Source organism: Hyla sarda, chromosome 2 (assembly GCF_029499605.1).
Source record: "Hyla sarda isolate aHylSar1 chromosome 2, aHylSar1.hap1, whole genome shotgun sequence".
Classification (NCBI taxonomy): Eukaryota; Metazoa; Chordata; class Amphibia; order Anura; family Hylidae; genus Hyla; species Hyla sarda.
Genome location: NC_079190.1, coordinates 397,574,434 through 397,590,209, shown reverse-complemented (window position 1 = coordinate 397,590,209; position 15,776 = coordinate 397,574,434). Strand labels below are relative to the sequence as shown.

Genomic DNA, 15,776 nt, shown 5'->3' with positions numbered 1-15,776 from the left:
AGTATTTTAGTGTAATTTTTTTTTTATTTTCACAGCCATTTCCTCTGTTCCAAAATTGTGTCAAACACCTGTGGGGTGTAAATGCTCACTACACCCTTTATTACATTCCTTGTGGGGCATGGTTTCCAAAATGGTGTGACATGAGTGGGGTTTCCACCGTCCTGGCACCATGGGGGGTTTGTAAGTGCGACATGACCCCCCAAAACTATTCCAGCCAAATTCTCTCTCTAAAAGCCAAATGTTGCTTCTTCCCTTCTGAGCTCTGTTATGTGCCTGCACAGCACTTTGTCTGCATATGAGGTATTTCAGTATTCTGGAGAAATAGGGTTACACATTTTGGGAGACTTTTTCTCCTTTTACCCCTTGTAAAAATAAAAAATAAATGGGGCTACAACAACATGCTGGTGTAAAAAAATTTGATTTTCACTTTTCACCTCCACTTTGCTGCTATTCCTGTGAAACACCTAAAGGGTTAACAAACTTTATGAATGTCCCTTTTGAATACTTTAAGGGGTGCAGTTTATAGGGGTAACTTATGGGGGATTTCTAACATGAAGGCCCCTCAAATCCCTGAAAAATTCAGATTTTAAAACTTTCATGAGAAATTGCTGCAAAATTTTGGAGAACTTTAATGTCTTCAAAATGTAAAGACATGTTGACTTTGATGTCAACATAAAGTAGACATGTTGTAAATGTTAATCAATATGTGGTTTATATGTTATGACCATTTTTCTTAGAAGCAGAGCATTTCAAATTTAGAAAAAACACAAATTAAAAACGTTTTAATTACATTTTGGAACTTTTCACAAAGAAATGATGAAAGTATCGACGAAAATTTACCACTATCTTAAAGTAGAATATGTCACGAAAAAGTCTCTAGACATGAATGGAGGGGAGGAAGCTTGACATGACAACCATGGCTGCCCGAAGCCGACACTCTGAACATACTGTAAATGTTTAGAACACCAGGGTTGTCGGCCTGGAGATCGCAGGGAGTCCTGGCGGCCGGACCCCCACCCCCGCGATCAGACATCTTATCTCCTATCCTTTTATTGATAGGAGAGAAGATGTCTAGGGGTGGAGTACACCTCGAAACGTGTTATCGGGCAAAGAACTTGCCCGCACTGGACATGACACTTAAGTTTCCTCCGGTGCAATCTTCTTCCTGGTTGTAGGTGGTAGACACATCCCGCCTTTGCCCAGTGATTGGCTGAGCTGCAGTTTGATGTGTTGAACCCTGGACCAGAAAGACCAGTGGTGATTAGAAATACATACATAGAAAAAAAAAAAAAAAAATATATATATATATATATATATATATATATATATATATATATATATATATATATATATATATAATATATATTAGCGATCGACCTATTATCGGTATGGCCGATATTATCGGCCGATAATCACGATTTTGGGCATTATCGGTATCGGCAATTATCTTGCCGATAATGCCCCGCCCCCCGCACCGCCCTCACCGCACCGCGACCGCCACCCCCTCGACCCGCCGCACCGCACCCCCGACCCACCGTGATGCTAGGCGGTATACCGGTATGGATTTTTTCCCATACCGCTATACCGGTCGGGCCCCTCCCCCACCCTCCGAGTCAATAAAAAAATTAAACTTACCCGTAATGGGGGTGGTCCAGGCCATCCTTCCTTCATGTAGTGTCCGGGGGCGTTCCGGGTGGAGGGTGGTCCGTTCCGGGCTGTCCTTCTTCTCCCACGGTCTTCTTCTCCACTCCGGGCAGGCTCCGGCCTAGTACGCTGCATAGACCCCGCTACGCCGTGACGTCAGGTGCGTCGCTGAGCAGCGACGTCTATGCAGCGTACTAGGCCGGAGCCTGCCCGGAGTGGAGAAGAAGACCGTGGGAGAAGGACAGCCCGGACCACCCTCCACCCGGAACGCCCCCGGACACTACATGAACGATGGATGGATGGCCCGGACCACCCTGACAGGTAGGGGAGAGAAGCGGGTGGCGGTGGCGGCAGTCTATGGCCCCGCAAAAGCCACTGCAGATCATTGATTTAAAGCGCCCGCTTTAAATCAATGAACTGCAGCGGTGTCGCAGGGGGTTAAATAGCCGATAACTTATACCGGAATATCGGTATAAGTTATCGGCTATCGGCCCTAACCTGCACCGATTATCGGTATCGGCCCTAAAAAACCGATATCGGTCGATCCCTTTTTTTATATAATATATATATCTGTTCTCTAATACACTGCTTAGGAACACCACAGTGCTGAGTGGCAAAGTAATTGGCACATCGGTGTATTTATAGATTTCTGTGTGTATACACTGCAAGGAAATGCAACTTGTTGCCTGGTTCCCATGCAGATAAGAGTAGATCTCTGGGTATGTCAGGAGCTTTCGGTGATCATCTTGTTGAAGTACCCATTACAAAAAGGCCAACCCATGTGTATATATAAACATTTGAAGTACCTGCATTCACTTCTAAAGAAATGTTTTTCCTTCTAAATTCTTTAAAGGTTTAGATTATGTAAGTCATGAAGATATACTTCCATACAACTCCGCCGATCAAGTCCCCATACAACATGAACTATTTGAAAGGTTTCTGAGCTATGATCAAACCAAAGGTAAGTTACAATATTCACATTTGTTGTGTTTTGTTAATATTGGACTAAGTTTTAAGCTTTTTCTTTAAAGTACCGCCGTTTGAGGCACGGGAAACGCTTCGTGCATGGCAAGAGAAAAATCATCCTTGGCTTGAGCTTTCTGATGTGCATAGGGAGACTACAGAGAACATCCGTGTCACAGTGATCCCTTTCTACATGGGAATGAGGGTATGTGTGATGATTGAAAGCAGTTGTTAGAACACCTCCTGTACAGAAGTTGTGTGGCTATTTAATGAATACATTCATTAGGCTAGGTTTCCACACAGGTTTTTTTTTCTGGACTTTTTTGAGCCAGTCAGAAGTGGATCTAATAGGAAGGAGAAGTATAAGTCCTTCATTTTATATTTCCCATTTCTCAGTCGGTACCATTGGGGGACACAGAACCGTGGGTGTATGCTCTTGCCACTAGGATATACCCCGCCTACTGACCATGAGCTGATCAGTTTTAGCTTAGTGTCAGATGAGGCAGACGCAAGTCTGAAGCTCTCTCCAGACCTGATCGTCATCTTTATTTTTATAGCTAGGGTCTGTTGTAGACCCTTTTTCCTTAGTATTTTCTTGTTTTCCGGTTGGGGTTCAGGAGCATAGCGCTACCTGTTCCCCCTTATGGGGCATAGAGGATGCACCATTAACCCCTTGCCTTGGAGAGGTCTTCCAATGCGCTCGTAAGCGCTTTAAGGTAATTGCCTCTGGCTCTTCTCCAGATACGCGCACTCGGTATAGACACTCTTCCCGTAGGTCTCGCTCCTCTTCCCCAGCTCACCGGCAGCGTCCCCTCCCAGGAGCTGTTCTCTGGGTAATCATCCCAGATCTCCTACTCCTCGTTCCAGGTCTCACACGCCTCAGTCTAAGGCTACCTCCACAGGTTCCCACTCTCCAGGGGAAGTAGCAGATGATGGGTTGGAATCCACCTCGGATCATGAGGACCACTCTGCAGTGTCTGAAATGGTGGACGGATTGGTGTCAGCCATCAGGGACACTTTTTTTCATCTGGAGGACCCAAGAACTTCGGATCCTGATCCGGAAGTTTCTTTTCGCCGCTTTCGGTGTTCTCCCAAGGCTTTCCGTTCTCATGCGGAATTTGACACCTTGTTGGATGCAGCTTGGAAGCATCCGGATAAACGATTTCAGGGAACCAAGATGTTTCAAGCTCAGTTTCCCTTTCCTCTGGATCTGGTTTCCAAGCGGACAGTGCCACCTACAGTTCATCCTCCAGTCTCTCGTCTGTCCATATCTACTACTCTGCCTCTAGCAGACACAGCATCACTTAAGAATCCTGCGGACAAAAAGATCGATCCCAACTACGCCAGGGCATCCTGTCGGGTGCTCCTGGGAGGACTTGGCGGATATTGCTCGCCAGCTCTTTCGGGCCGGTGACTTTCTCTGCTGAGCAGTCTTGGAGTCTGCTCATTGCACAGCTTTTGCTTCAGGTAATTCGCCGCTCCATGTGGCTGAAGGCGTGGGATGCTGATGCTGCTTCGAAGAAATCTCTAACAGAGTTACCCTTCTCTGGTTCCCAACTCTTCGGTAAACGGCTAGATGAAATTATTTCCGAAGCTACAGGGGCTAAGAGTTCTCTGCTGCCGCAGAACAAGCCTCGTCGCTCCGATCCCCGTCGGAAGGCAACTTCCTTTCGGCCTTTTCGGTCCTTTGCATCGGGTCACCTTCCCAAACAGGCGCACTCCCAATCTCTGAAAGCCCCTTCGCTCAAGGCACGTCCTTCCTTCCTGGAAGTCGGACAACCACTCTGGTATCCGTAAGCCTCCTCGTCCTGAAGGGGCATCCCCACCCGCGTCGTCTTCTTCTCGGGTGGGAGGTTGTCTCTCTTTTCCGGGACGTTTGGCTGGCTCAGGTTCAGGACTCCCGAGTACGGGATGCCATTTCAGATGGTTATCGGATAGAATTTGCTTCCATCCCCAGGGATAGTTTCTTCCTATCCCGCCCTTCTCGATCCCCTTCTTTGGCAGCAGCCTTTCAGGTCGCTTTAAATATAATATTCTCTCAGGGAGTGATAGTACCACTTCTGCCAGGGGAGCGTTTTTCAGGGTTCTACTCGAACATCTTCATCGTTCCCAAGAAGCAGGGCTCTATCTGTCCCATTCTGGACCTCAAGTCACTTAACCGCCATTTGCGGCTCCGTCACTTTCGAATGGAGTCCCTCCGCTCCGAGGTGGCTTTCATGAACCAGTTTCTTTTGTCAGTGGACATCCGGGATGCCTATCTCCACATCCCTATTTTCCCAGCCCATCAGCGTTTCCTTCACTGTCCCTGCGGGTCACTTTTTCAATTTGTGGTTCTTCCTTTTGGCTTAGCTATGGCTCCCAGAGTTTTCACCAAGGTCATTGCGGTGGTGATAGCCATTCTTCGGCGCCGGGGATCTCGGTTCTCCCCTACCTGGATGACCTTTTGATCAAAGCCCCATCCTGGTCCCAAAACCTGAAGAGCCTTCATTTCACGTTACAGACTCTGTCCACCTTCAGTATGGGTGACCAATCGAGAGAAGTCTCACATGTCCCCCTCCCAGTCTGATATTTCTGGGTCTACTTTTCGATACTGCAGCAGCCAGTGTTCGTCTCCCGTTGGACAAACGGCACTCACTGCAACAGGGCGTCTGTCGCCTACGGCGCCCCTCTCTGAATCCAATTCTTTTCTGCATGGAGGCGGTTCCCTTCACCCAGTTTCGTTATCGCCCCCTCCCGCTGGACATATTGGCCAGGTGGGACAAATCACTGTTATCCCTGGATAGGCGGATTCTTTTGCCCCTGCTATTCGGCGGTCCCTTCTGTGGTGGCTCCATTCTCCCCTCCTTCTCCAGGGGAAGTCCTTCCTTCACCTTCCACTGGCAGGTCATCACAACCGATGCGAGTCTCCATGGCTGGGGGTGTATGTTTTGGGATCTGACAGTCAAGGGTCGCTGGTCCCCTCCTGGAGGCTTTCCTTCCCATGAATCTTCTAGAGCTCCGGCCATCTTTCTTTGCCTCCTCCACTGGGAGATCCTCCTTCAGGATCGGCCAGTCCGTGTTCAGTCGGACAAAGCCAACGCTGTGGCATACATCAATCGTCAGGGCGGCACGCGCATTCGCTTGGTGATGGAGGAGGTCTCCAGGATTCTGATCTGGGCAGAGGCTCGAGTTCCTGCTCTCTCCGCCATCCACATCCCAGGTGTGGAGAATTGGGAAGCGGACTTTCTCAGCCGATCTTTGGTGGATCCGGGCGAGTGGTCTCTCTATCCAGAGGTGTTTGCGCAGATCTGCGATCTCTGGGGGACCCCGAATGTGGATCTCTTCGTGTCTCGCCTCAACAGGTGGGTTCCCCACTTTGTTGCAAAGTTGCGAGACCCTCTGGCGGTGGACACTCTAGTCATTCTGTGGTCGTCCTTCTTTCTCCCTTACCTCTTTCCGCCTCTCCCTCTCCTGCCCAGGGTCCTGCGGAAACTCAATGCAGAGGGCTTTCCCACCATTCTGGTGGCTCCAAACTGGCCCAGGAGCGCGTGCTACACCGACATGATTCGGCTGGTCGTTGACGTACCGCTGCGACTTCCACTTCCCCCCCGATCTGCTCTCCCAGGATCCTCTCTGCCACCCCAGTTTACTGTCTCATTTGACAGCATTTGAAACTGTGGTTTTGAGAGCTCGGGGGTTTTCATCCGGTGTGATTCGCACCATGCTTCGAGCACGGAAGCCTTCCTCCGCCAGGATTTACCACCGCACTTGGAAGGCTGATTTCCGGTGGTGCGAGGCACAGTCCATTTTCCCGGTCATGGTTTTCCTTTCCACGACTTCTTGCTTTTCTACAATCTGGTTTACATCAACATTTGACCCTCGGCTCTCTTAAGAGTCAATTGTAGGCTCTTTCTTTTCTATTTCAACGGCAGTTAGCTTCTAATTCGCATGGCCGCAACTTTCTGCAGGGTGTGGCCCATAAGGTGCCGCCTTTCAGGTCTCCCACTCCTCCTTGGGACCTCAACCTGGTGCTTGGTGCTTTGAGGTAGGCTCCGTTCGAACCTCTTTCGGGACACCTCTCTTTGGATGCTTTAGTGGAAGGTCGCCTTTCTCATCGCTATTGCTTCCATTAGGAGGGTCTCTGAGTTGGTGTCTCTTTCCTGTTGCTCCCCTCTTTTGGTCCTTCATCAGGACAAGGTGGTTTCCCCCTTTCCCATGAACGAAGAGATTGGGTCACCTCTTCTTTTCGGCATGGTGATTCTTTTGTGATTCTAGAGGGTAGTCGCAATGGTCTTCGGCTTCCAAGGTGACCATTTCGCCGTGGATCCGTTCTGCCATATTGGTATCGTACCGTTGTACAGGAAAGGTCCCACCTTTTCGGGTGACTGGACATTTCGCGCATTCCGTTGGGGCTTCTTGGGCTCTCTGCAATAGGGCTTCGGCACTGCAAGTCTGTAAGGTGGCCACCTGGTCGTCCTTGCACACTTTAACAAAATGTTACCACATGCACACATTCGCGTCCACAGTGGCTCAGGTGTTGCAGGCAGCTGTGGCTCAGTTCTCTGCCTGATTTGTGTTTTTTTTATTTTTTATTTTCCCCCACCCCGGGGACTGCTTTGGTATGTGTGGTACCGACCGAGAAAAGTAGATTTTTTTTTTTTTTTTTTTTTTTTTTTTTTTATGCTTACCGTAAAATGTCTTCCTCGGAGGATCCACTGGGGGACACAGTGCCCACCCATGGTTTGTCACTGGTTTCTTTCTCTGTCGGTTTCCTCCTACTACTTTGGGACTAAACTGATTAGCTCAGGGTAAGTAGGCGGGGTCGACTTTTCTTTGTATGCCTAGTGTCAGCGCCTCCTAGTAGCAAGAGCATATACCACGGTTTCTGTGTTCCTAAATGAATCCTGCGTGAGAGAGATTTTATGGTAAGCATAAAAAATCTACTTTTCTTTTGCATACACTTCTGGCTTTGGTTAAAAAACTGCAGTGGCAGTTTTCCAGAAAAAAAAAACATGTGAAAACCTAGCCTTATAGTTTCTTAGATGTCAATTTGCAGGTGATATTGATCATGCTTTTAGAAGTCTACCTTACATTAGTGCTGGATATGCAGAAAAAATTGGAAACACAAAAGGGAAGCGCAACAATGTGCCGTAAAAGTTTTCAGATATGACAAAGAGGTGAAAAAAACTTGCTCACCTTCTGGTGTTGTGCAGTGGGCACAACACCATATCGCGCTTGTATCCCGTTGCAAAGGGAATAGTTAAATCAGGGGGTGCAGCTCACACCGTGGCGTCCTGGGATTCCCTGACGTCTTGAGAATGCAAGAGGTAAAGATTACCGGGGCTCCGGTTCACGTGTAAAAAAAAGGTGTGTTCGAGCGCTCACTCCTGTAGAATAGCTTGGCTGGGATCGTGGCAGTAAGAAGTAGCCGGACACGGTTAAAGATATAATAACCGGATTTTATTTGGATAGATCACAGAACGCGTTTCGAGGGGTGGGACCCCCTCTTTGTTAGATCTGACGAAGAGGGGGTCCCACCCCTCGAAACGCGTTATCTGTGATCTATCCAAATAAAATCCGGTTATTATATCTTTAACCGTGTCCGGCTACTTCTTACTGCCACGATCCCAGCCAAGCTATTCTACAGGAGTGAGCGCTCGAACACACCTTTTTTACACGTGAACCGGAGCCCCGGGGATCTTCACCTCTTACATTAGTGCTGGGCGGTATATCGGTTCATACCAAAATATTTTCCCTGCACGATATGAATTTTTCCTATACCGCAATACCGAATGAATGAATTATCAGCCACAGATGAGTTGCGGTGCTATAAATTAATGAGATGTGGCCCGCTGACGCTTTAAATTAATGAGCCGCCGGCACTTTAAATGAATGAGATGCGGGCCGCCGGTGCTTTAAATGAATGAGATGTGAGCAGCCGCAAGCTGTCACCTCCCCCTGCAAGCGCTAAAAGGCAGGCTTTTAGCACTTGCAGAGGAAGGTGACAGCTTCCGGCTCGCAACTTAATCGTTTTCAGTGCCGTTGCCCGCATCTAATTCATTTAAAGCACCGGCGGCTTGCAAGTCATTCATTTAAAGTGCCGCGGCCCGCATTTCATTCATTTTAAAGCGCCGTGGCATGGAGGAGAGGGGGGGGGGGGGGTTAGAGAAATATAGCACCGCCTGGGGGTCATATATGATTAGCTCCCCGGGGGGGGGGGGGATACCGTGGAACCGCCATAACTTGCAAAAGTACCGTGATATGCATTTTTGGTCATACCGCCCAGCACTACCTTACATCCAGGCCTTTTTGTCTGTGTGCCAAAATAGTGATATTAAAAGGGTATTCCAGGAAAACAATTATTTTTATATATCAACTGGCTCCAGAAAGTTACACAGATTTGTAAATGACTTCTATTAAAAAATCTTAATCCTTCTAATAATTATAAGCTGCTGAAGTTGAGTTGTTCTTTTCTGTCTGACAACAGTGCTCTCTGCTGACATCACTGTCTGTCTCAGGAGCTGCACAGAGCAGAATAGGTTTGCTATGGGGATTTGCTTCTACTCTGGACAGTTCCCGAGACAGGTGTCATCAGAGTAATCACTGATGGATCGCCAGAGGCAATCCAATAAAGGCCCTGAGGGTCCCAACCAAATATTGACTAATTACAGGACTTTAATTTGCGGGTCCAAAAACATAATAGTGGAAAAAAGAAGGAAAAAATCACACATTTAAAAGCACTATGTGCTCCTAACTAATAGCTGAATAAGAGCTTAATGGACTCAACTAGCTCCACTATTTTCTTAATTCGTAGGAGATACATTGTGTTTAGTATCCCAGAACTACTGATTGTTAGGGTACATAGCAGTTAAAACCATAACACTGCCCCCCTCAACGTTTCGCCACCAAGTGGCTTTGTCAAGAGGCAAATGGGCAATGGCGAACAAAAACGCCGACCGGACCTTTTAACATCTCCTGTTATGATGTCACCAACGTTATTTCCAATCAAAAATGACTCCCATCATCCATTGCGACAAAACCCTCCAATCGATCTAAATCAAGTATTGAGTGACAAGTTGGTGGCCAACCAAATAGCTCAAGAAGCTCACCACTGTATGTCTGCCACGTCTCTCTTCCTGATAGGAGTTCGTCCGGACTTCCGGCACCGACGTCATGTGTAAACAATGCGCAGAACAAACTGCGCGCGGACTTCGTCTCTGTAAGTACTTGAGAAGCTTACCGCGCATGTGCCAGAGTTTAAGCTGCGCGTTCTCAACTGCGCGAGAACTTAGCTGTTATGCCGCTTACTCATTGTATATGTGTGGGTAGTGCCTGCGCACTAGAAGATGCGCGAACACTTTACCATCACCCGAGAAGAACAAAAAATACAAGACACTTTGGTCCATTGCCAAAAACAGGGGATATGTAGAGGAAGTAAATAACAATAGCTAAGTTACTTATTAAGTGTTGCTAGTTGTTTAATTTTATTAGGGGTTACCACCTAGGTAAGTATACAGTGAGATAATTAAGGTGTGTACAAATCAATAGATAGATTCAGAGGACAAATATTAAGCATGATGATAACTAGACCCCTTCTCTGACCGCAGGGAAGGGGAAAGGAGAAGGGGAGAAAAAGAATAGAAAGAAAGGATCTCCTATAAGGAATAGGGTTTGAATACGGCTGAAATGGGAGAATGGTCATATTAATAGACTTCGTGATATTAATGGAGGTGATTGGTACCGGTCGACTTAAGTGATAATAACCTTCAAATAATAACTCACAAAGGTAGAACGTAAAACAGGTCACAAAAAGGCAGAAAAGGTAAAACCTTCATTTAATCCTTTCGGACTCAAACTTTGTAATTTGTAAATCCACTTTGCCTCAATACGCAAGAGGATCTTGTCTAGATCACCCCTTCTGGGACCTAACTTACACTTGATAAAGCCCCAAAATTGTAATTGGGACACGTCACCATTGTGGACTTCCCAGAGGTGTCTAGATAAAGGTGTATCCCCTTTATTTTTAATCATGCTGAGATGTTTTGATATTCTCCTCCGAAACTGCTGAACTGTTTTACCAACATAGAATTTAGGACATCCGCATTCCGCTATATATACAATACCCATGGTTTGGCAATTGATAAAATCTCTAATCTCATATTGGTGATTGTCAACTGGGTTAACGAAAGTTTTCTTTTTAGGTAAGAATTTGCAGAAAGTACATTTCCCACAAGGGAAAGACCCCACAATAGTAGAGGTCAACCAATTACTTGGGGCCCCCTCCGAATAATGGCTCCTTACTAGTTGCTCACGTAAATTTTTGCCCCTTCTGTAAGTGACAGAAGGATGCTGGGGGATCACTTCCCTAATTTCTGGATCGGCTAGTAGGATTGGCCAGTACTTCTGCAATATGTTCTTTACTTGTTTGTTGTTAGAATCATAGTTTCCTATGCATCTGATAACACGAGAAGTGTTATCAGGATGTCGGGTTTGTAGAAGATCATTTCTATCTGTCGCCCTGGCCCTAGCAAATGCCCTGTGTAGGGTTTTCTTAGGGTAAGGTGTCATCAGAGAGCACTTAGACTGAAAAGAACAACTCAACTTCAGCAGCTCATAAGAACTGAAAGGATTAAAATCTTTTAATAGACGTAATTTACAAATCTGTTTAACTTTCTGGAGCCAGTAAGCTTTTTTTTTTCCTGGATCACCCCTTTAAGGACAGACCTAGCTATAACTTACTTTTTAGGTGGGGAACAAAATCTTGTAGGACCTTTTTTATTTTAGGGTGCATCCACACCACGTTTTTGCAATACAGTTCCTGTATATGTTTTCAAAGTAAAAACCGTACGGAACCGTATGCATTGACTCTCCATTGAAAACAGTATGCCAAAAGATGCATCAGGTTGTTTCCGTTTTGCATCCTGTACGGTTTTGTCAGTTTTTTTTCCCCGTGCCCAAAACCGTAGTCTACCACGGTTTTTGGTCCGGGTGAAAAACTGTATTAAACTGTGTACGTTTTTTTTAACATGGGAGTCAATGGGAACCTTGCAGAACCGTATGTTTTTTGACTTTGCAGTTTTTTTCTTGGAATTTCAATCAAACAAGTGAAACTCTATTCAAAATGGAGTGAAAAGTTAAAACGTATACGTTTTTTTTCTTAAAAAACGGATGCAATCAGACATCATCTTTCCAAACCTTTTACGGGTTGAAATTTGTACACACGTTTTGATACAGTTTAGTCAGGTTTTGAGGAATCCGTTTTTCATCAAAAACCTGATACGGGAACTGTATTGCAAAAATGTTGTGTGAATGCACCCTTAAACTGTCAACCCCTTCCTGACATGCTCCTAGATAATACTGGACAGCCAGGGAGTTTAGTCGTTGGGCAGTCAGTAAGAGAATAAATTATTTTAAATAAATTAGAAAAACCTCAATTGTATTTTAACAGATTCGTAACAGATTTCAATGCTTGAATGACATTATAACTCAAAATTTTATTGATAACTAACTTGATTATTTTCCCCCTTACAGGAAGCTCAAAATTCCCATGTCTACTGGGTAAGTAATGCCACCTTTAGTATTAACAGGTAATGAAGTGAAGGAAAAACTTTTTTGTTTAGGCTGGGTTTCCACTTGGCAGATTTTTTTAAACTACCACTGCAGTTGTTGAGTTAAAGCCATTTGTGTGTGCAAAAAGAATGGAAAATATAAAGTAAGGACTTGTGCACAAAAAAACTGCAGTGGTAGTGGTAAAAAAAAAAACGTTGAAACCCATCCCTGCACAGGTACTTCAGGCAGCCGGGCGCCTGTGGCTATCTATTCCTGACTGTACCATGCGGGGCTGCCAGGACATGCTTGAAGTTGCAGTTTGATCAAGGCTCACCACGTGGTTAGTAGTGGTGGGATGGTTCCAAATCCAATTTGTCCAGACATTCATCCTGGGGTTTTGAGGGCACGTTGTATGCACTTCGTCAGTCTTCCCTCGCTTTGCTTCTTTGGAGAGACCTCTGTCCACTTCCTGACTGTTACTTGCTAAACAGTTTCCGAGCATCCAGAGGAGAGCGCTGTTGACTATGCCCTTTCCAGGAGATCTTTCTCCACCACCTGCATTTTGCTGCTTTTTAACAGCTTTAATCAGGCTTAAAAATGTTTAACTCCTTAACGACGCAGTACGTGTATTTGCGTCTTGCACCGGCTCCCGCAATATAATGCAGGGTCACGCGGTTACCCCGCGTCGTATCGGGTCTGTCCCTGGGGCCATCAACGGCCGGGACCCGCGGCTAATATCACCAATCGCGGTAATGCCCAGTATTAACCCTTCAGACGCGGTCGATCAAAGTTGACCGCCACATCTGAAGTGAAACCGAAAGCATCCCGGCAGCTCAGGACACGAGGTGGATCCCTTACCTGCCTCCTGCGTGTCCGATCACCAAATGACTGCTCTGTGCCTGAGATCCAGGCAGGAGCAGTCGAGCGGCGATAACACTGATCAATGCCATGTTAATGCATGGCAGGGATCAGTGTAGGAAATCAGTGTGTGCAATGGTATAGCCTCCCTATGGGGCTATAACATTGCAGACAAAAATTAATAAATGGGGTTTAACCCCTTCCCAATAAAAGTCAGAATCACCCCTGTTTTCCCATAAAAAAACAACTATTTAAATAAACATATGTGGTATCGCTGCGTGCGTAAATGTCTGAACTTTAAAAATATATCGTTAATTAAACCGCATGGTCAACGGTGTACACGAAAAAAAATTCCAAAGTCCAAAATATTGTATTTTTGGTCACTTTTTATACCATTAAAGGGGTAGTCATGTGGTGAAAAACTTATGGGGATAAGTTTGAGATCGCGGGGGGTCCGACCACTGGGGCCCCCTGCGATCTCTCTGTAAAGGGCCCCGGCTCTCCGGCCAGATAGCGGGTGTCGACCCCCGCACGAAGCGGCGGCCGACACGCCCCCTCAATACATCTCAATGGCAGAGACGGAGATTGACGAAGGCAGCACTTCAGCTCTGCCATAGAGTTGTATTGAGGGGGCGTGTCGTCCGCCGCTTCGTGCGGAGGTCGACACGCCCCCTTCCCGTGGGCTGTCGGGGCTTCGTACAGGAGATCGCAGGGCCCCCCCCCCCCCCGCGATCTGCAACTTATCCTCTATCCTTAGGGGATAAGTTTTTCACCACTGAGTCACCACTGAGTCACCACTGGACTACTCCTTTAAAAAAAATGAATAAAAAGTCTGATCAAAACAAAAATAGTAACGATATACATCCCCTCATACATCCCCATATGCGGAAAAATAAGTTATAGGGGTCAGAAGAGGACATTTTATAAACGTATACTTTTTCCTGCATGTAGTTTTTTCCCAGAATTACGACAAAATCAAACCTATATAAGTAGGGTATCATTTTAACCGTATGGACCCACAGAATAGGTGTTATTTTTATCAAAAAATACACTGCGTACAAACGGAAGCCGCCAAAAGTTACAAAATTGTGTTTTTTCTTCAATTTTGTTGCACAAGGATTCCCCCAGCCGCCACCCCCCCCCCCCCCCCCCCTTTTGGCATGGATTTCTGGGTATAATGCCTAATGTCACTGCAAAGTAGAATTGGTGGTGCAAAAAGTAAGCCATATGGCTATTTAGGTGGAAAATTGAAAGGGTTATGATTTTTAAAAGGTAAGGAGGAAAAAACGAAAATGCAAAAACTGAAACACTGAGTCCTTAAGGGGTTAATATTATGGTCAGCAATAATCAAATAGGCAAGGCCTATCCTCTGTATGCCTTTCCCCTGTATGTCAGTGCAGGGACTAGTGTGTTTGACACACACAGGTCCCAGTGCATAGGCCCCTTATTATCCTTGTGTGGGTGGTGAATGTTCAACTTTATACATAAAAAACAGTGCCTATCCTCTTGTCTGCTTAGAGTGCCGGCGATACTCTGCTGGTGTGGATTTTTCAGAGCAAGCGCTCACTCCTGCTGGCCGCAGTGCAAGGCAGAGCCTTATCCCATGCACTGGGGCCATTAGGAGTGAGTGCTTTATATGAAAACTCTCCACCAGCAGCATATTGCAGAGGTAAAGCCGCTATTAAATACTGGAGCCAAATTGTAAATGGTATGCTAATAAAGATATTTCTCCAATTTATGCAACTTTTTAGTTTGTAAACTGATGACTGGCTTTCTGGTGACAGTCTAAGAATAATTGCTGCTATTCGTCTGTCAGTTTTAATATTTGCATAACCTATACAGTGGCGTTACTGCATCCGTCTGGAGAACCTCGGTGTTGAAGTAGTTCAGTTGAGGGAGCGTCATTGGCGGATTTTTAGCCTTTCGGGTACCCTGGAAACTGTGAGAGGTCGTGGCGTTGTGGGCAGGGTAAGGTCACCAGGTGGTCTGCTTTCATGTTTTCTAATCATGGTCTATATGAAATTCACCCTGACTGTGTTTTGTATCACACTTAGGAGCCAGTACTTTCTAAGGAGCAGCCAGCTTTCCAGTATAGCAGCCATGTATCCCTGCAGGCTTCCAGCGGCCATATGTGGTAAGATGCTTTTCCCTTTTGCTGCGTAAGACCTTGCACTGTAAAGTAAGACAGGGAGAACTGCCATGAACTACAGTGAATAGATGGGTCTGTATGTCTTAGTAAAAATTGTCACATTTCATGAACTCCACTGTAAGCCTGAAGTACAAATCTTTTTTAGGAGGCTTATTTATCATTTATATATATTTTTTGGCACAGATCAGACATTTATTACTTTTTTCCTGTGTTTTAGGGGAACGTTCCGGTTTGAGCGGCCTGATGGTTCACACTTTGATGTCAGAATTCCTCCTTTCTCCTTGGAAAGTAATAAAGATGAGAAAACGCCCCCATCTGGTCTTCACTGGTAGTGACGTCCACACAGCCTTGACTGAAAAGTACTTTGTAGAACTTTATCAGACCATTGTGATGCAGACGTCGTCCGAAGGAAGCGCTGTTATACTTGCTTCCCAATCTATTTTTGTCTAGTTATTGGAAGGAGGATTTGTGTTGGAAACCATGGTCTTGGTACAGAAGCTGCTTTCATAGTAAATTTCTACACGGCTGAGCCTTGCCCCATTTGCACATCCTCCCAAGAGCCCGATTGGAATTTAATTTCATTATTATTTTTTTTTTCTTCTTCTTCAGGGTTTATTAATTTTTTTTTTTTTTT

At 45.8% G+C, this 15,776-nt stretch overlaps 1 protein-coding gene across 1 annotated transcript in view; it reads left to right on the top strand.

Moving 5' to 3' along the window:
* The window catches only part of POLDIP2 (DNA polymerase delta interacting protein 2), a 22,350-nt gene extending 6,574 nt beyond the window's left edge, over nt 1–15,776 (top strand). Inside the window, exons 6-11 of the mRNA XM_056558728.1 lie at nt 2,498–2,605; nt 2,676–2,812; nt 12,118–12,144; nt 14,836–14,961; nt 15,048–15,127; nt 15,360–15,776. Of these exons, the coding sequence (XP_056414703.1) occupies nt 2,498–2,605; nt 2,676–2,812; nt 12,118–12,144; nt 14,836–14,961; nt 15,048–15,127; nt 15,360–15,474 (593 nt within the window). The 3' untranslated portion in view covers nt 15,475–15,776. The remainder of the gene's footprint in view (nt 1–2,497; nt 2,606–2,675; nt 2,813–12,117; nt 12,145–14,835; nt 14,962–15,047; nt 15,128–15,359) is intronic.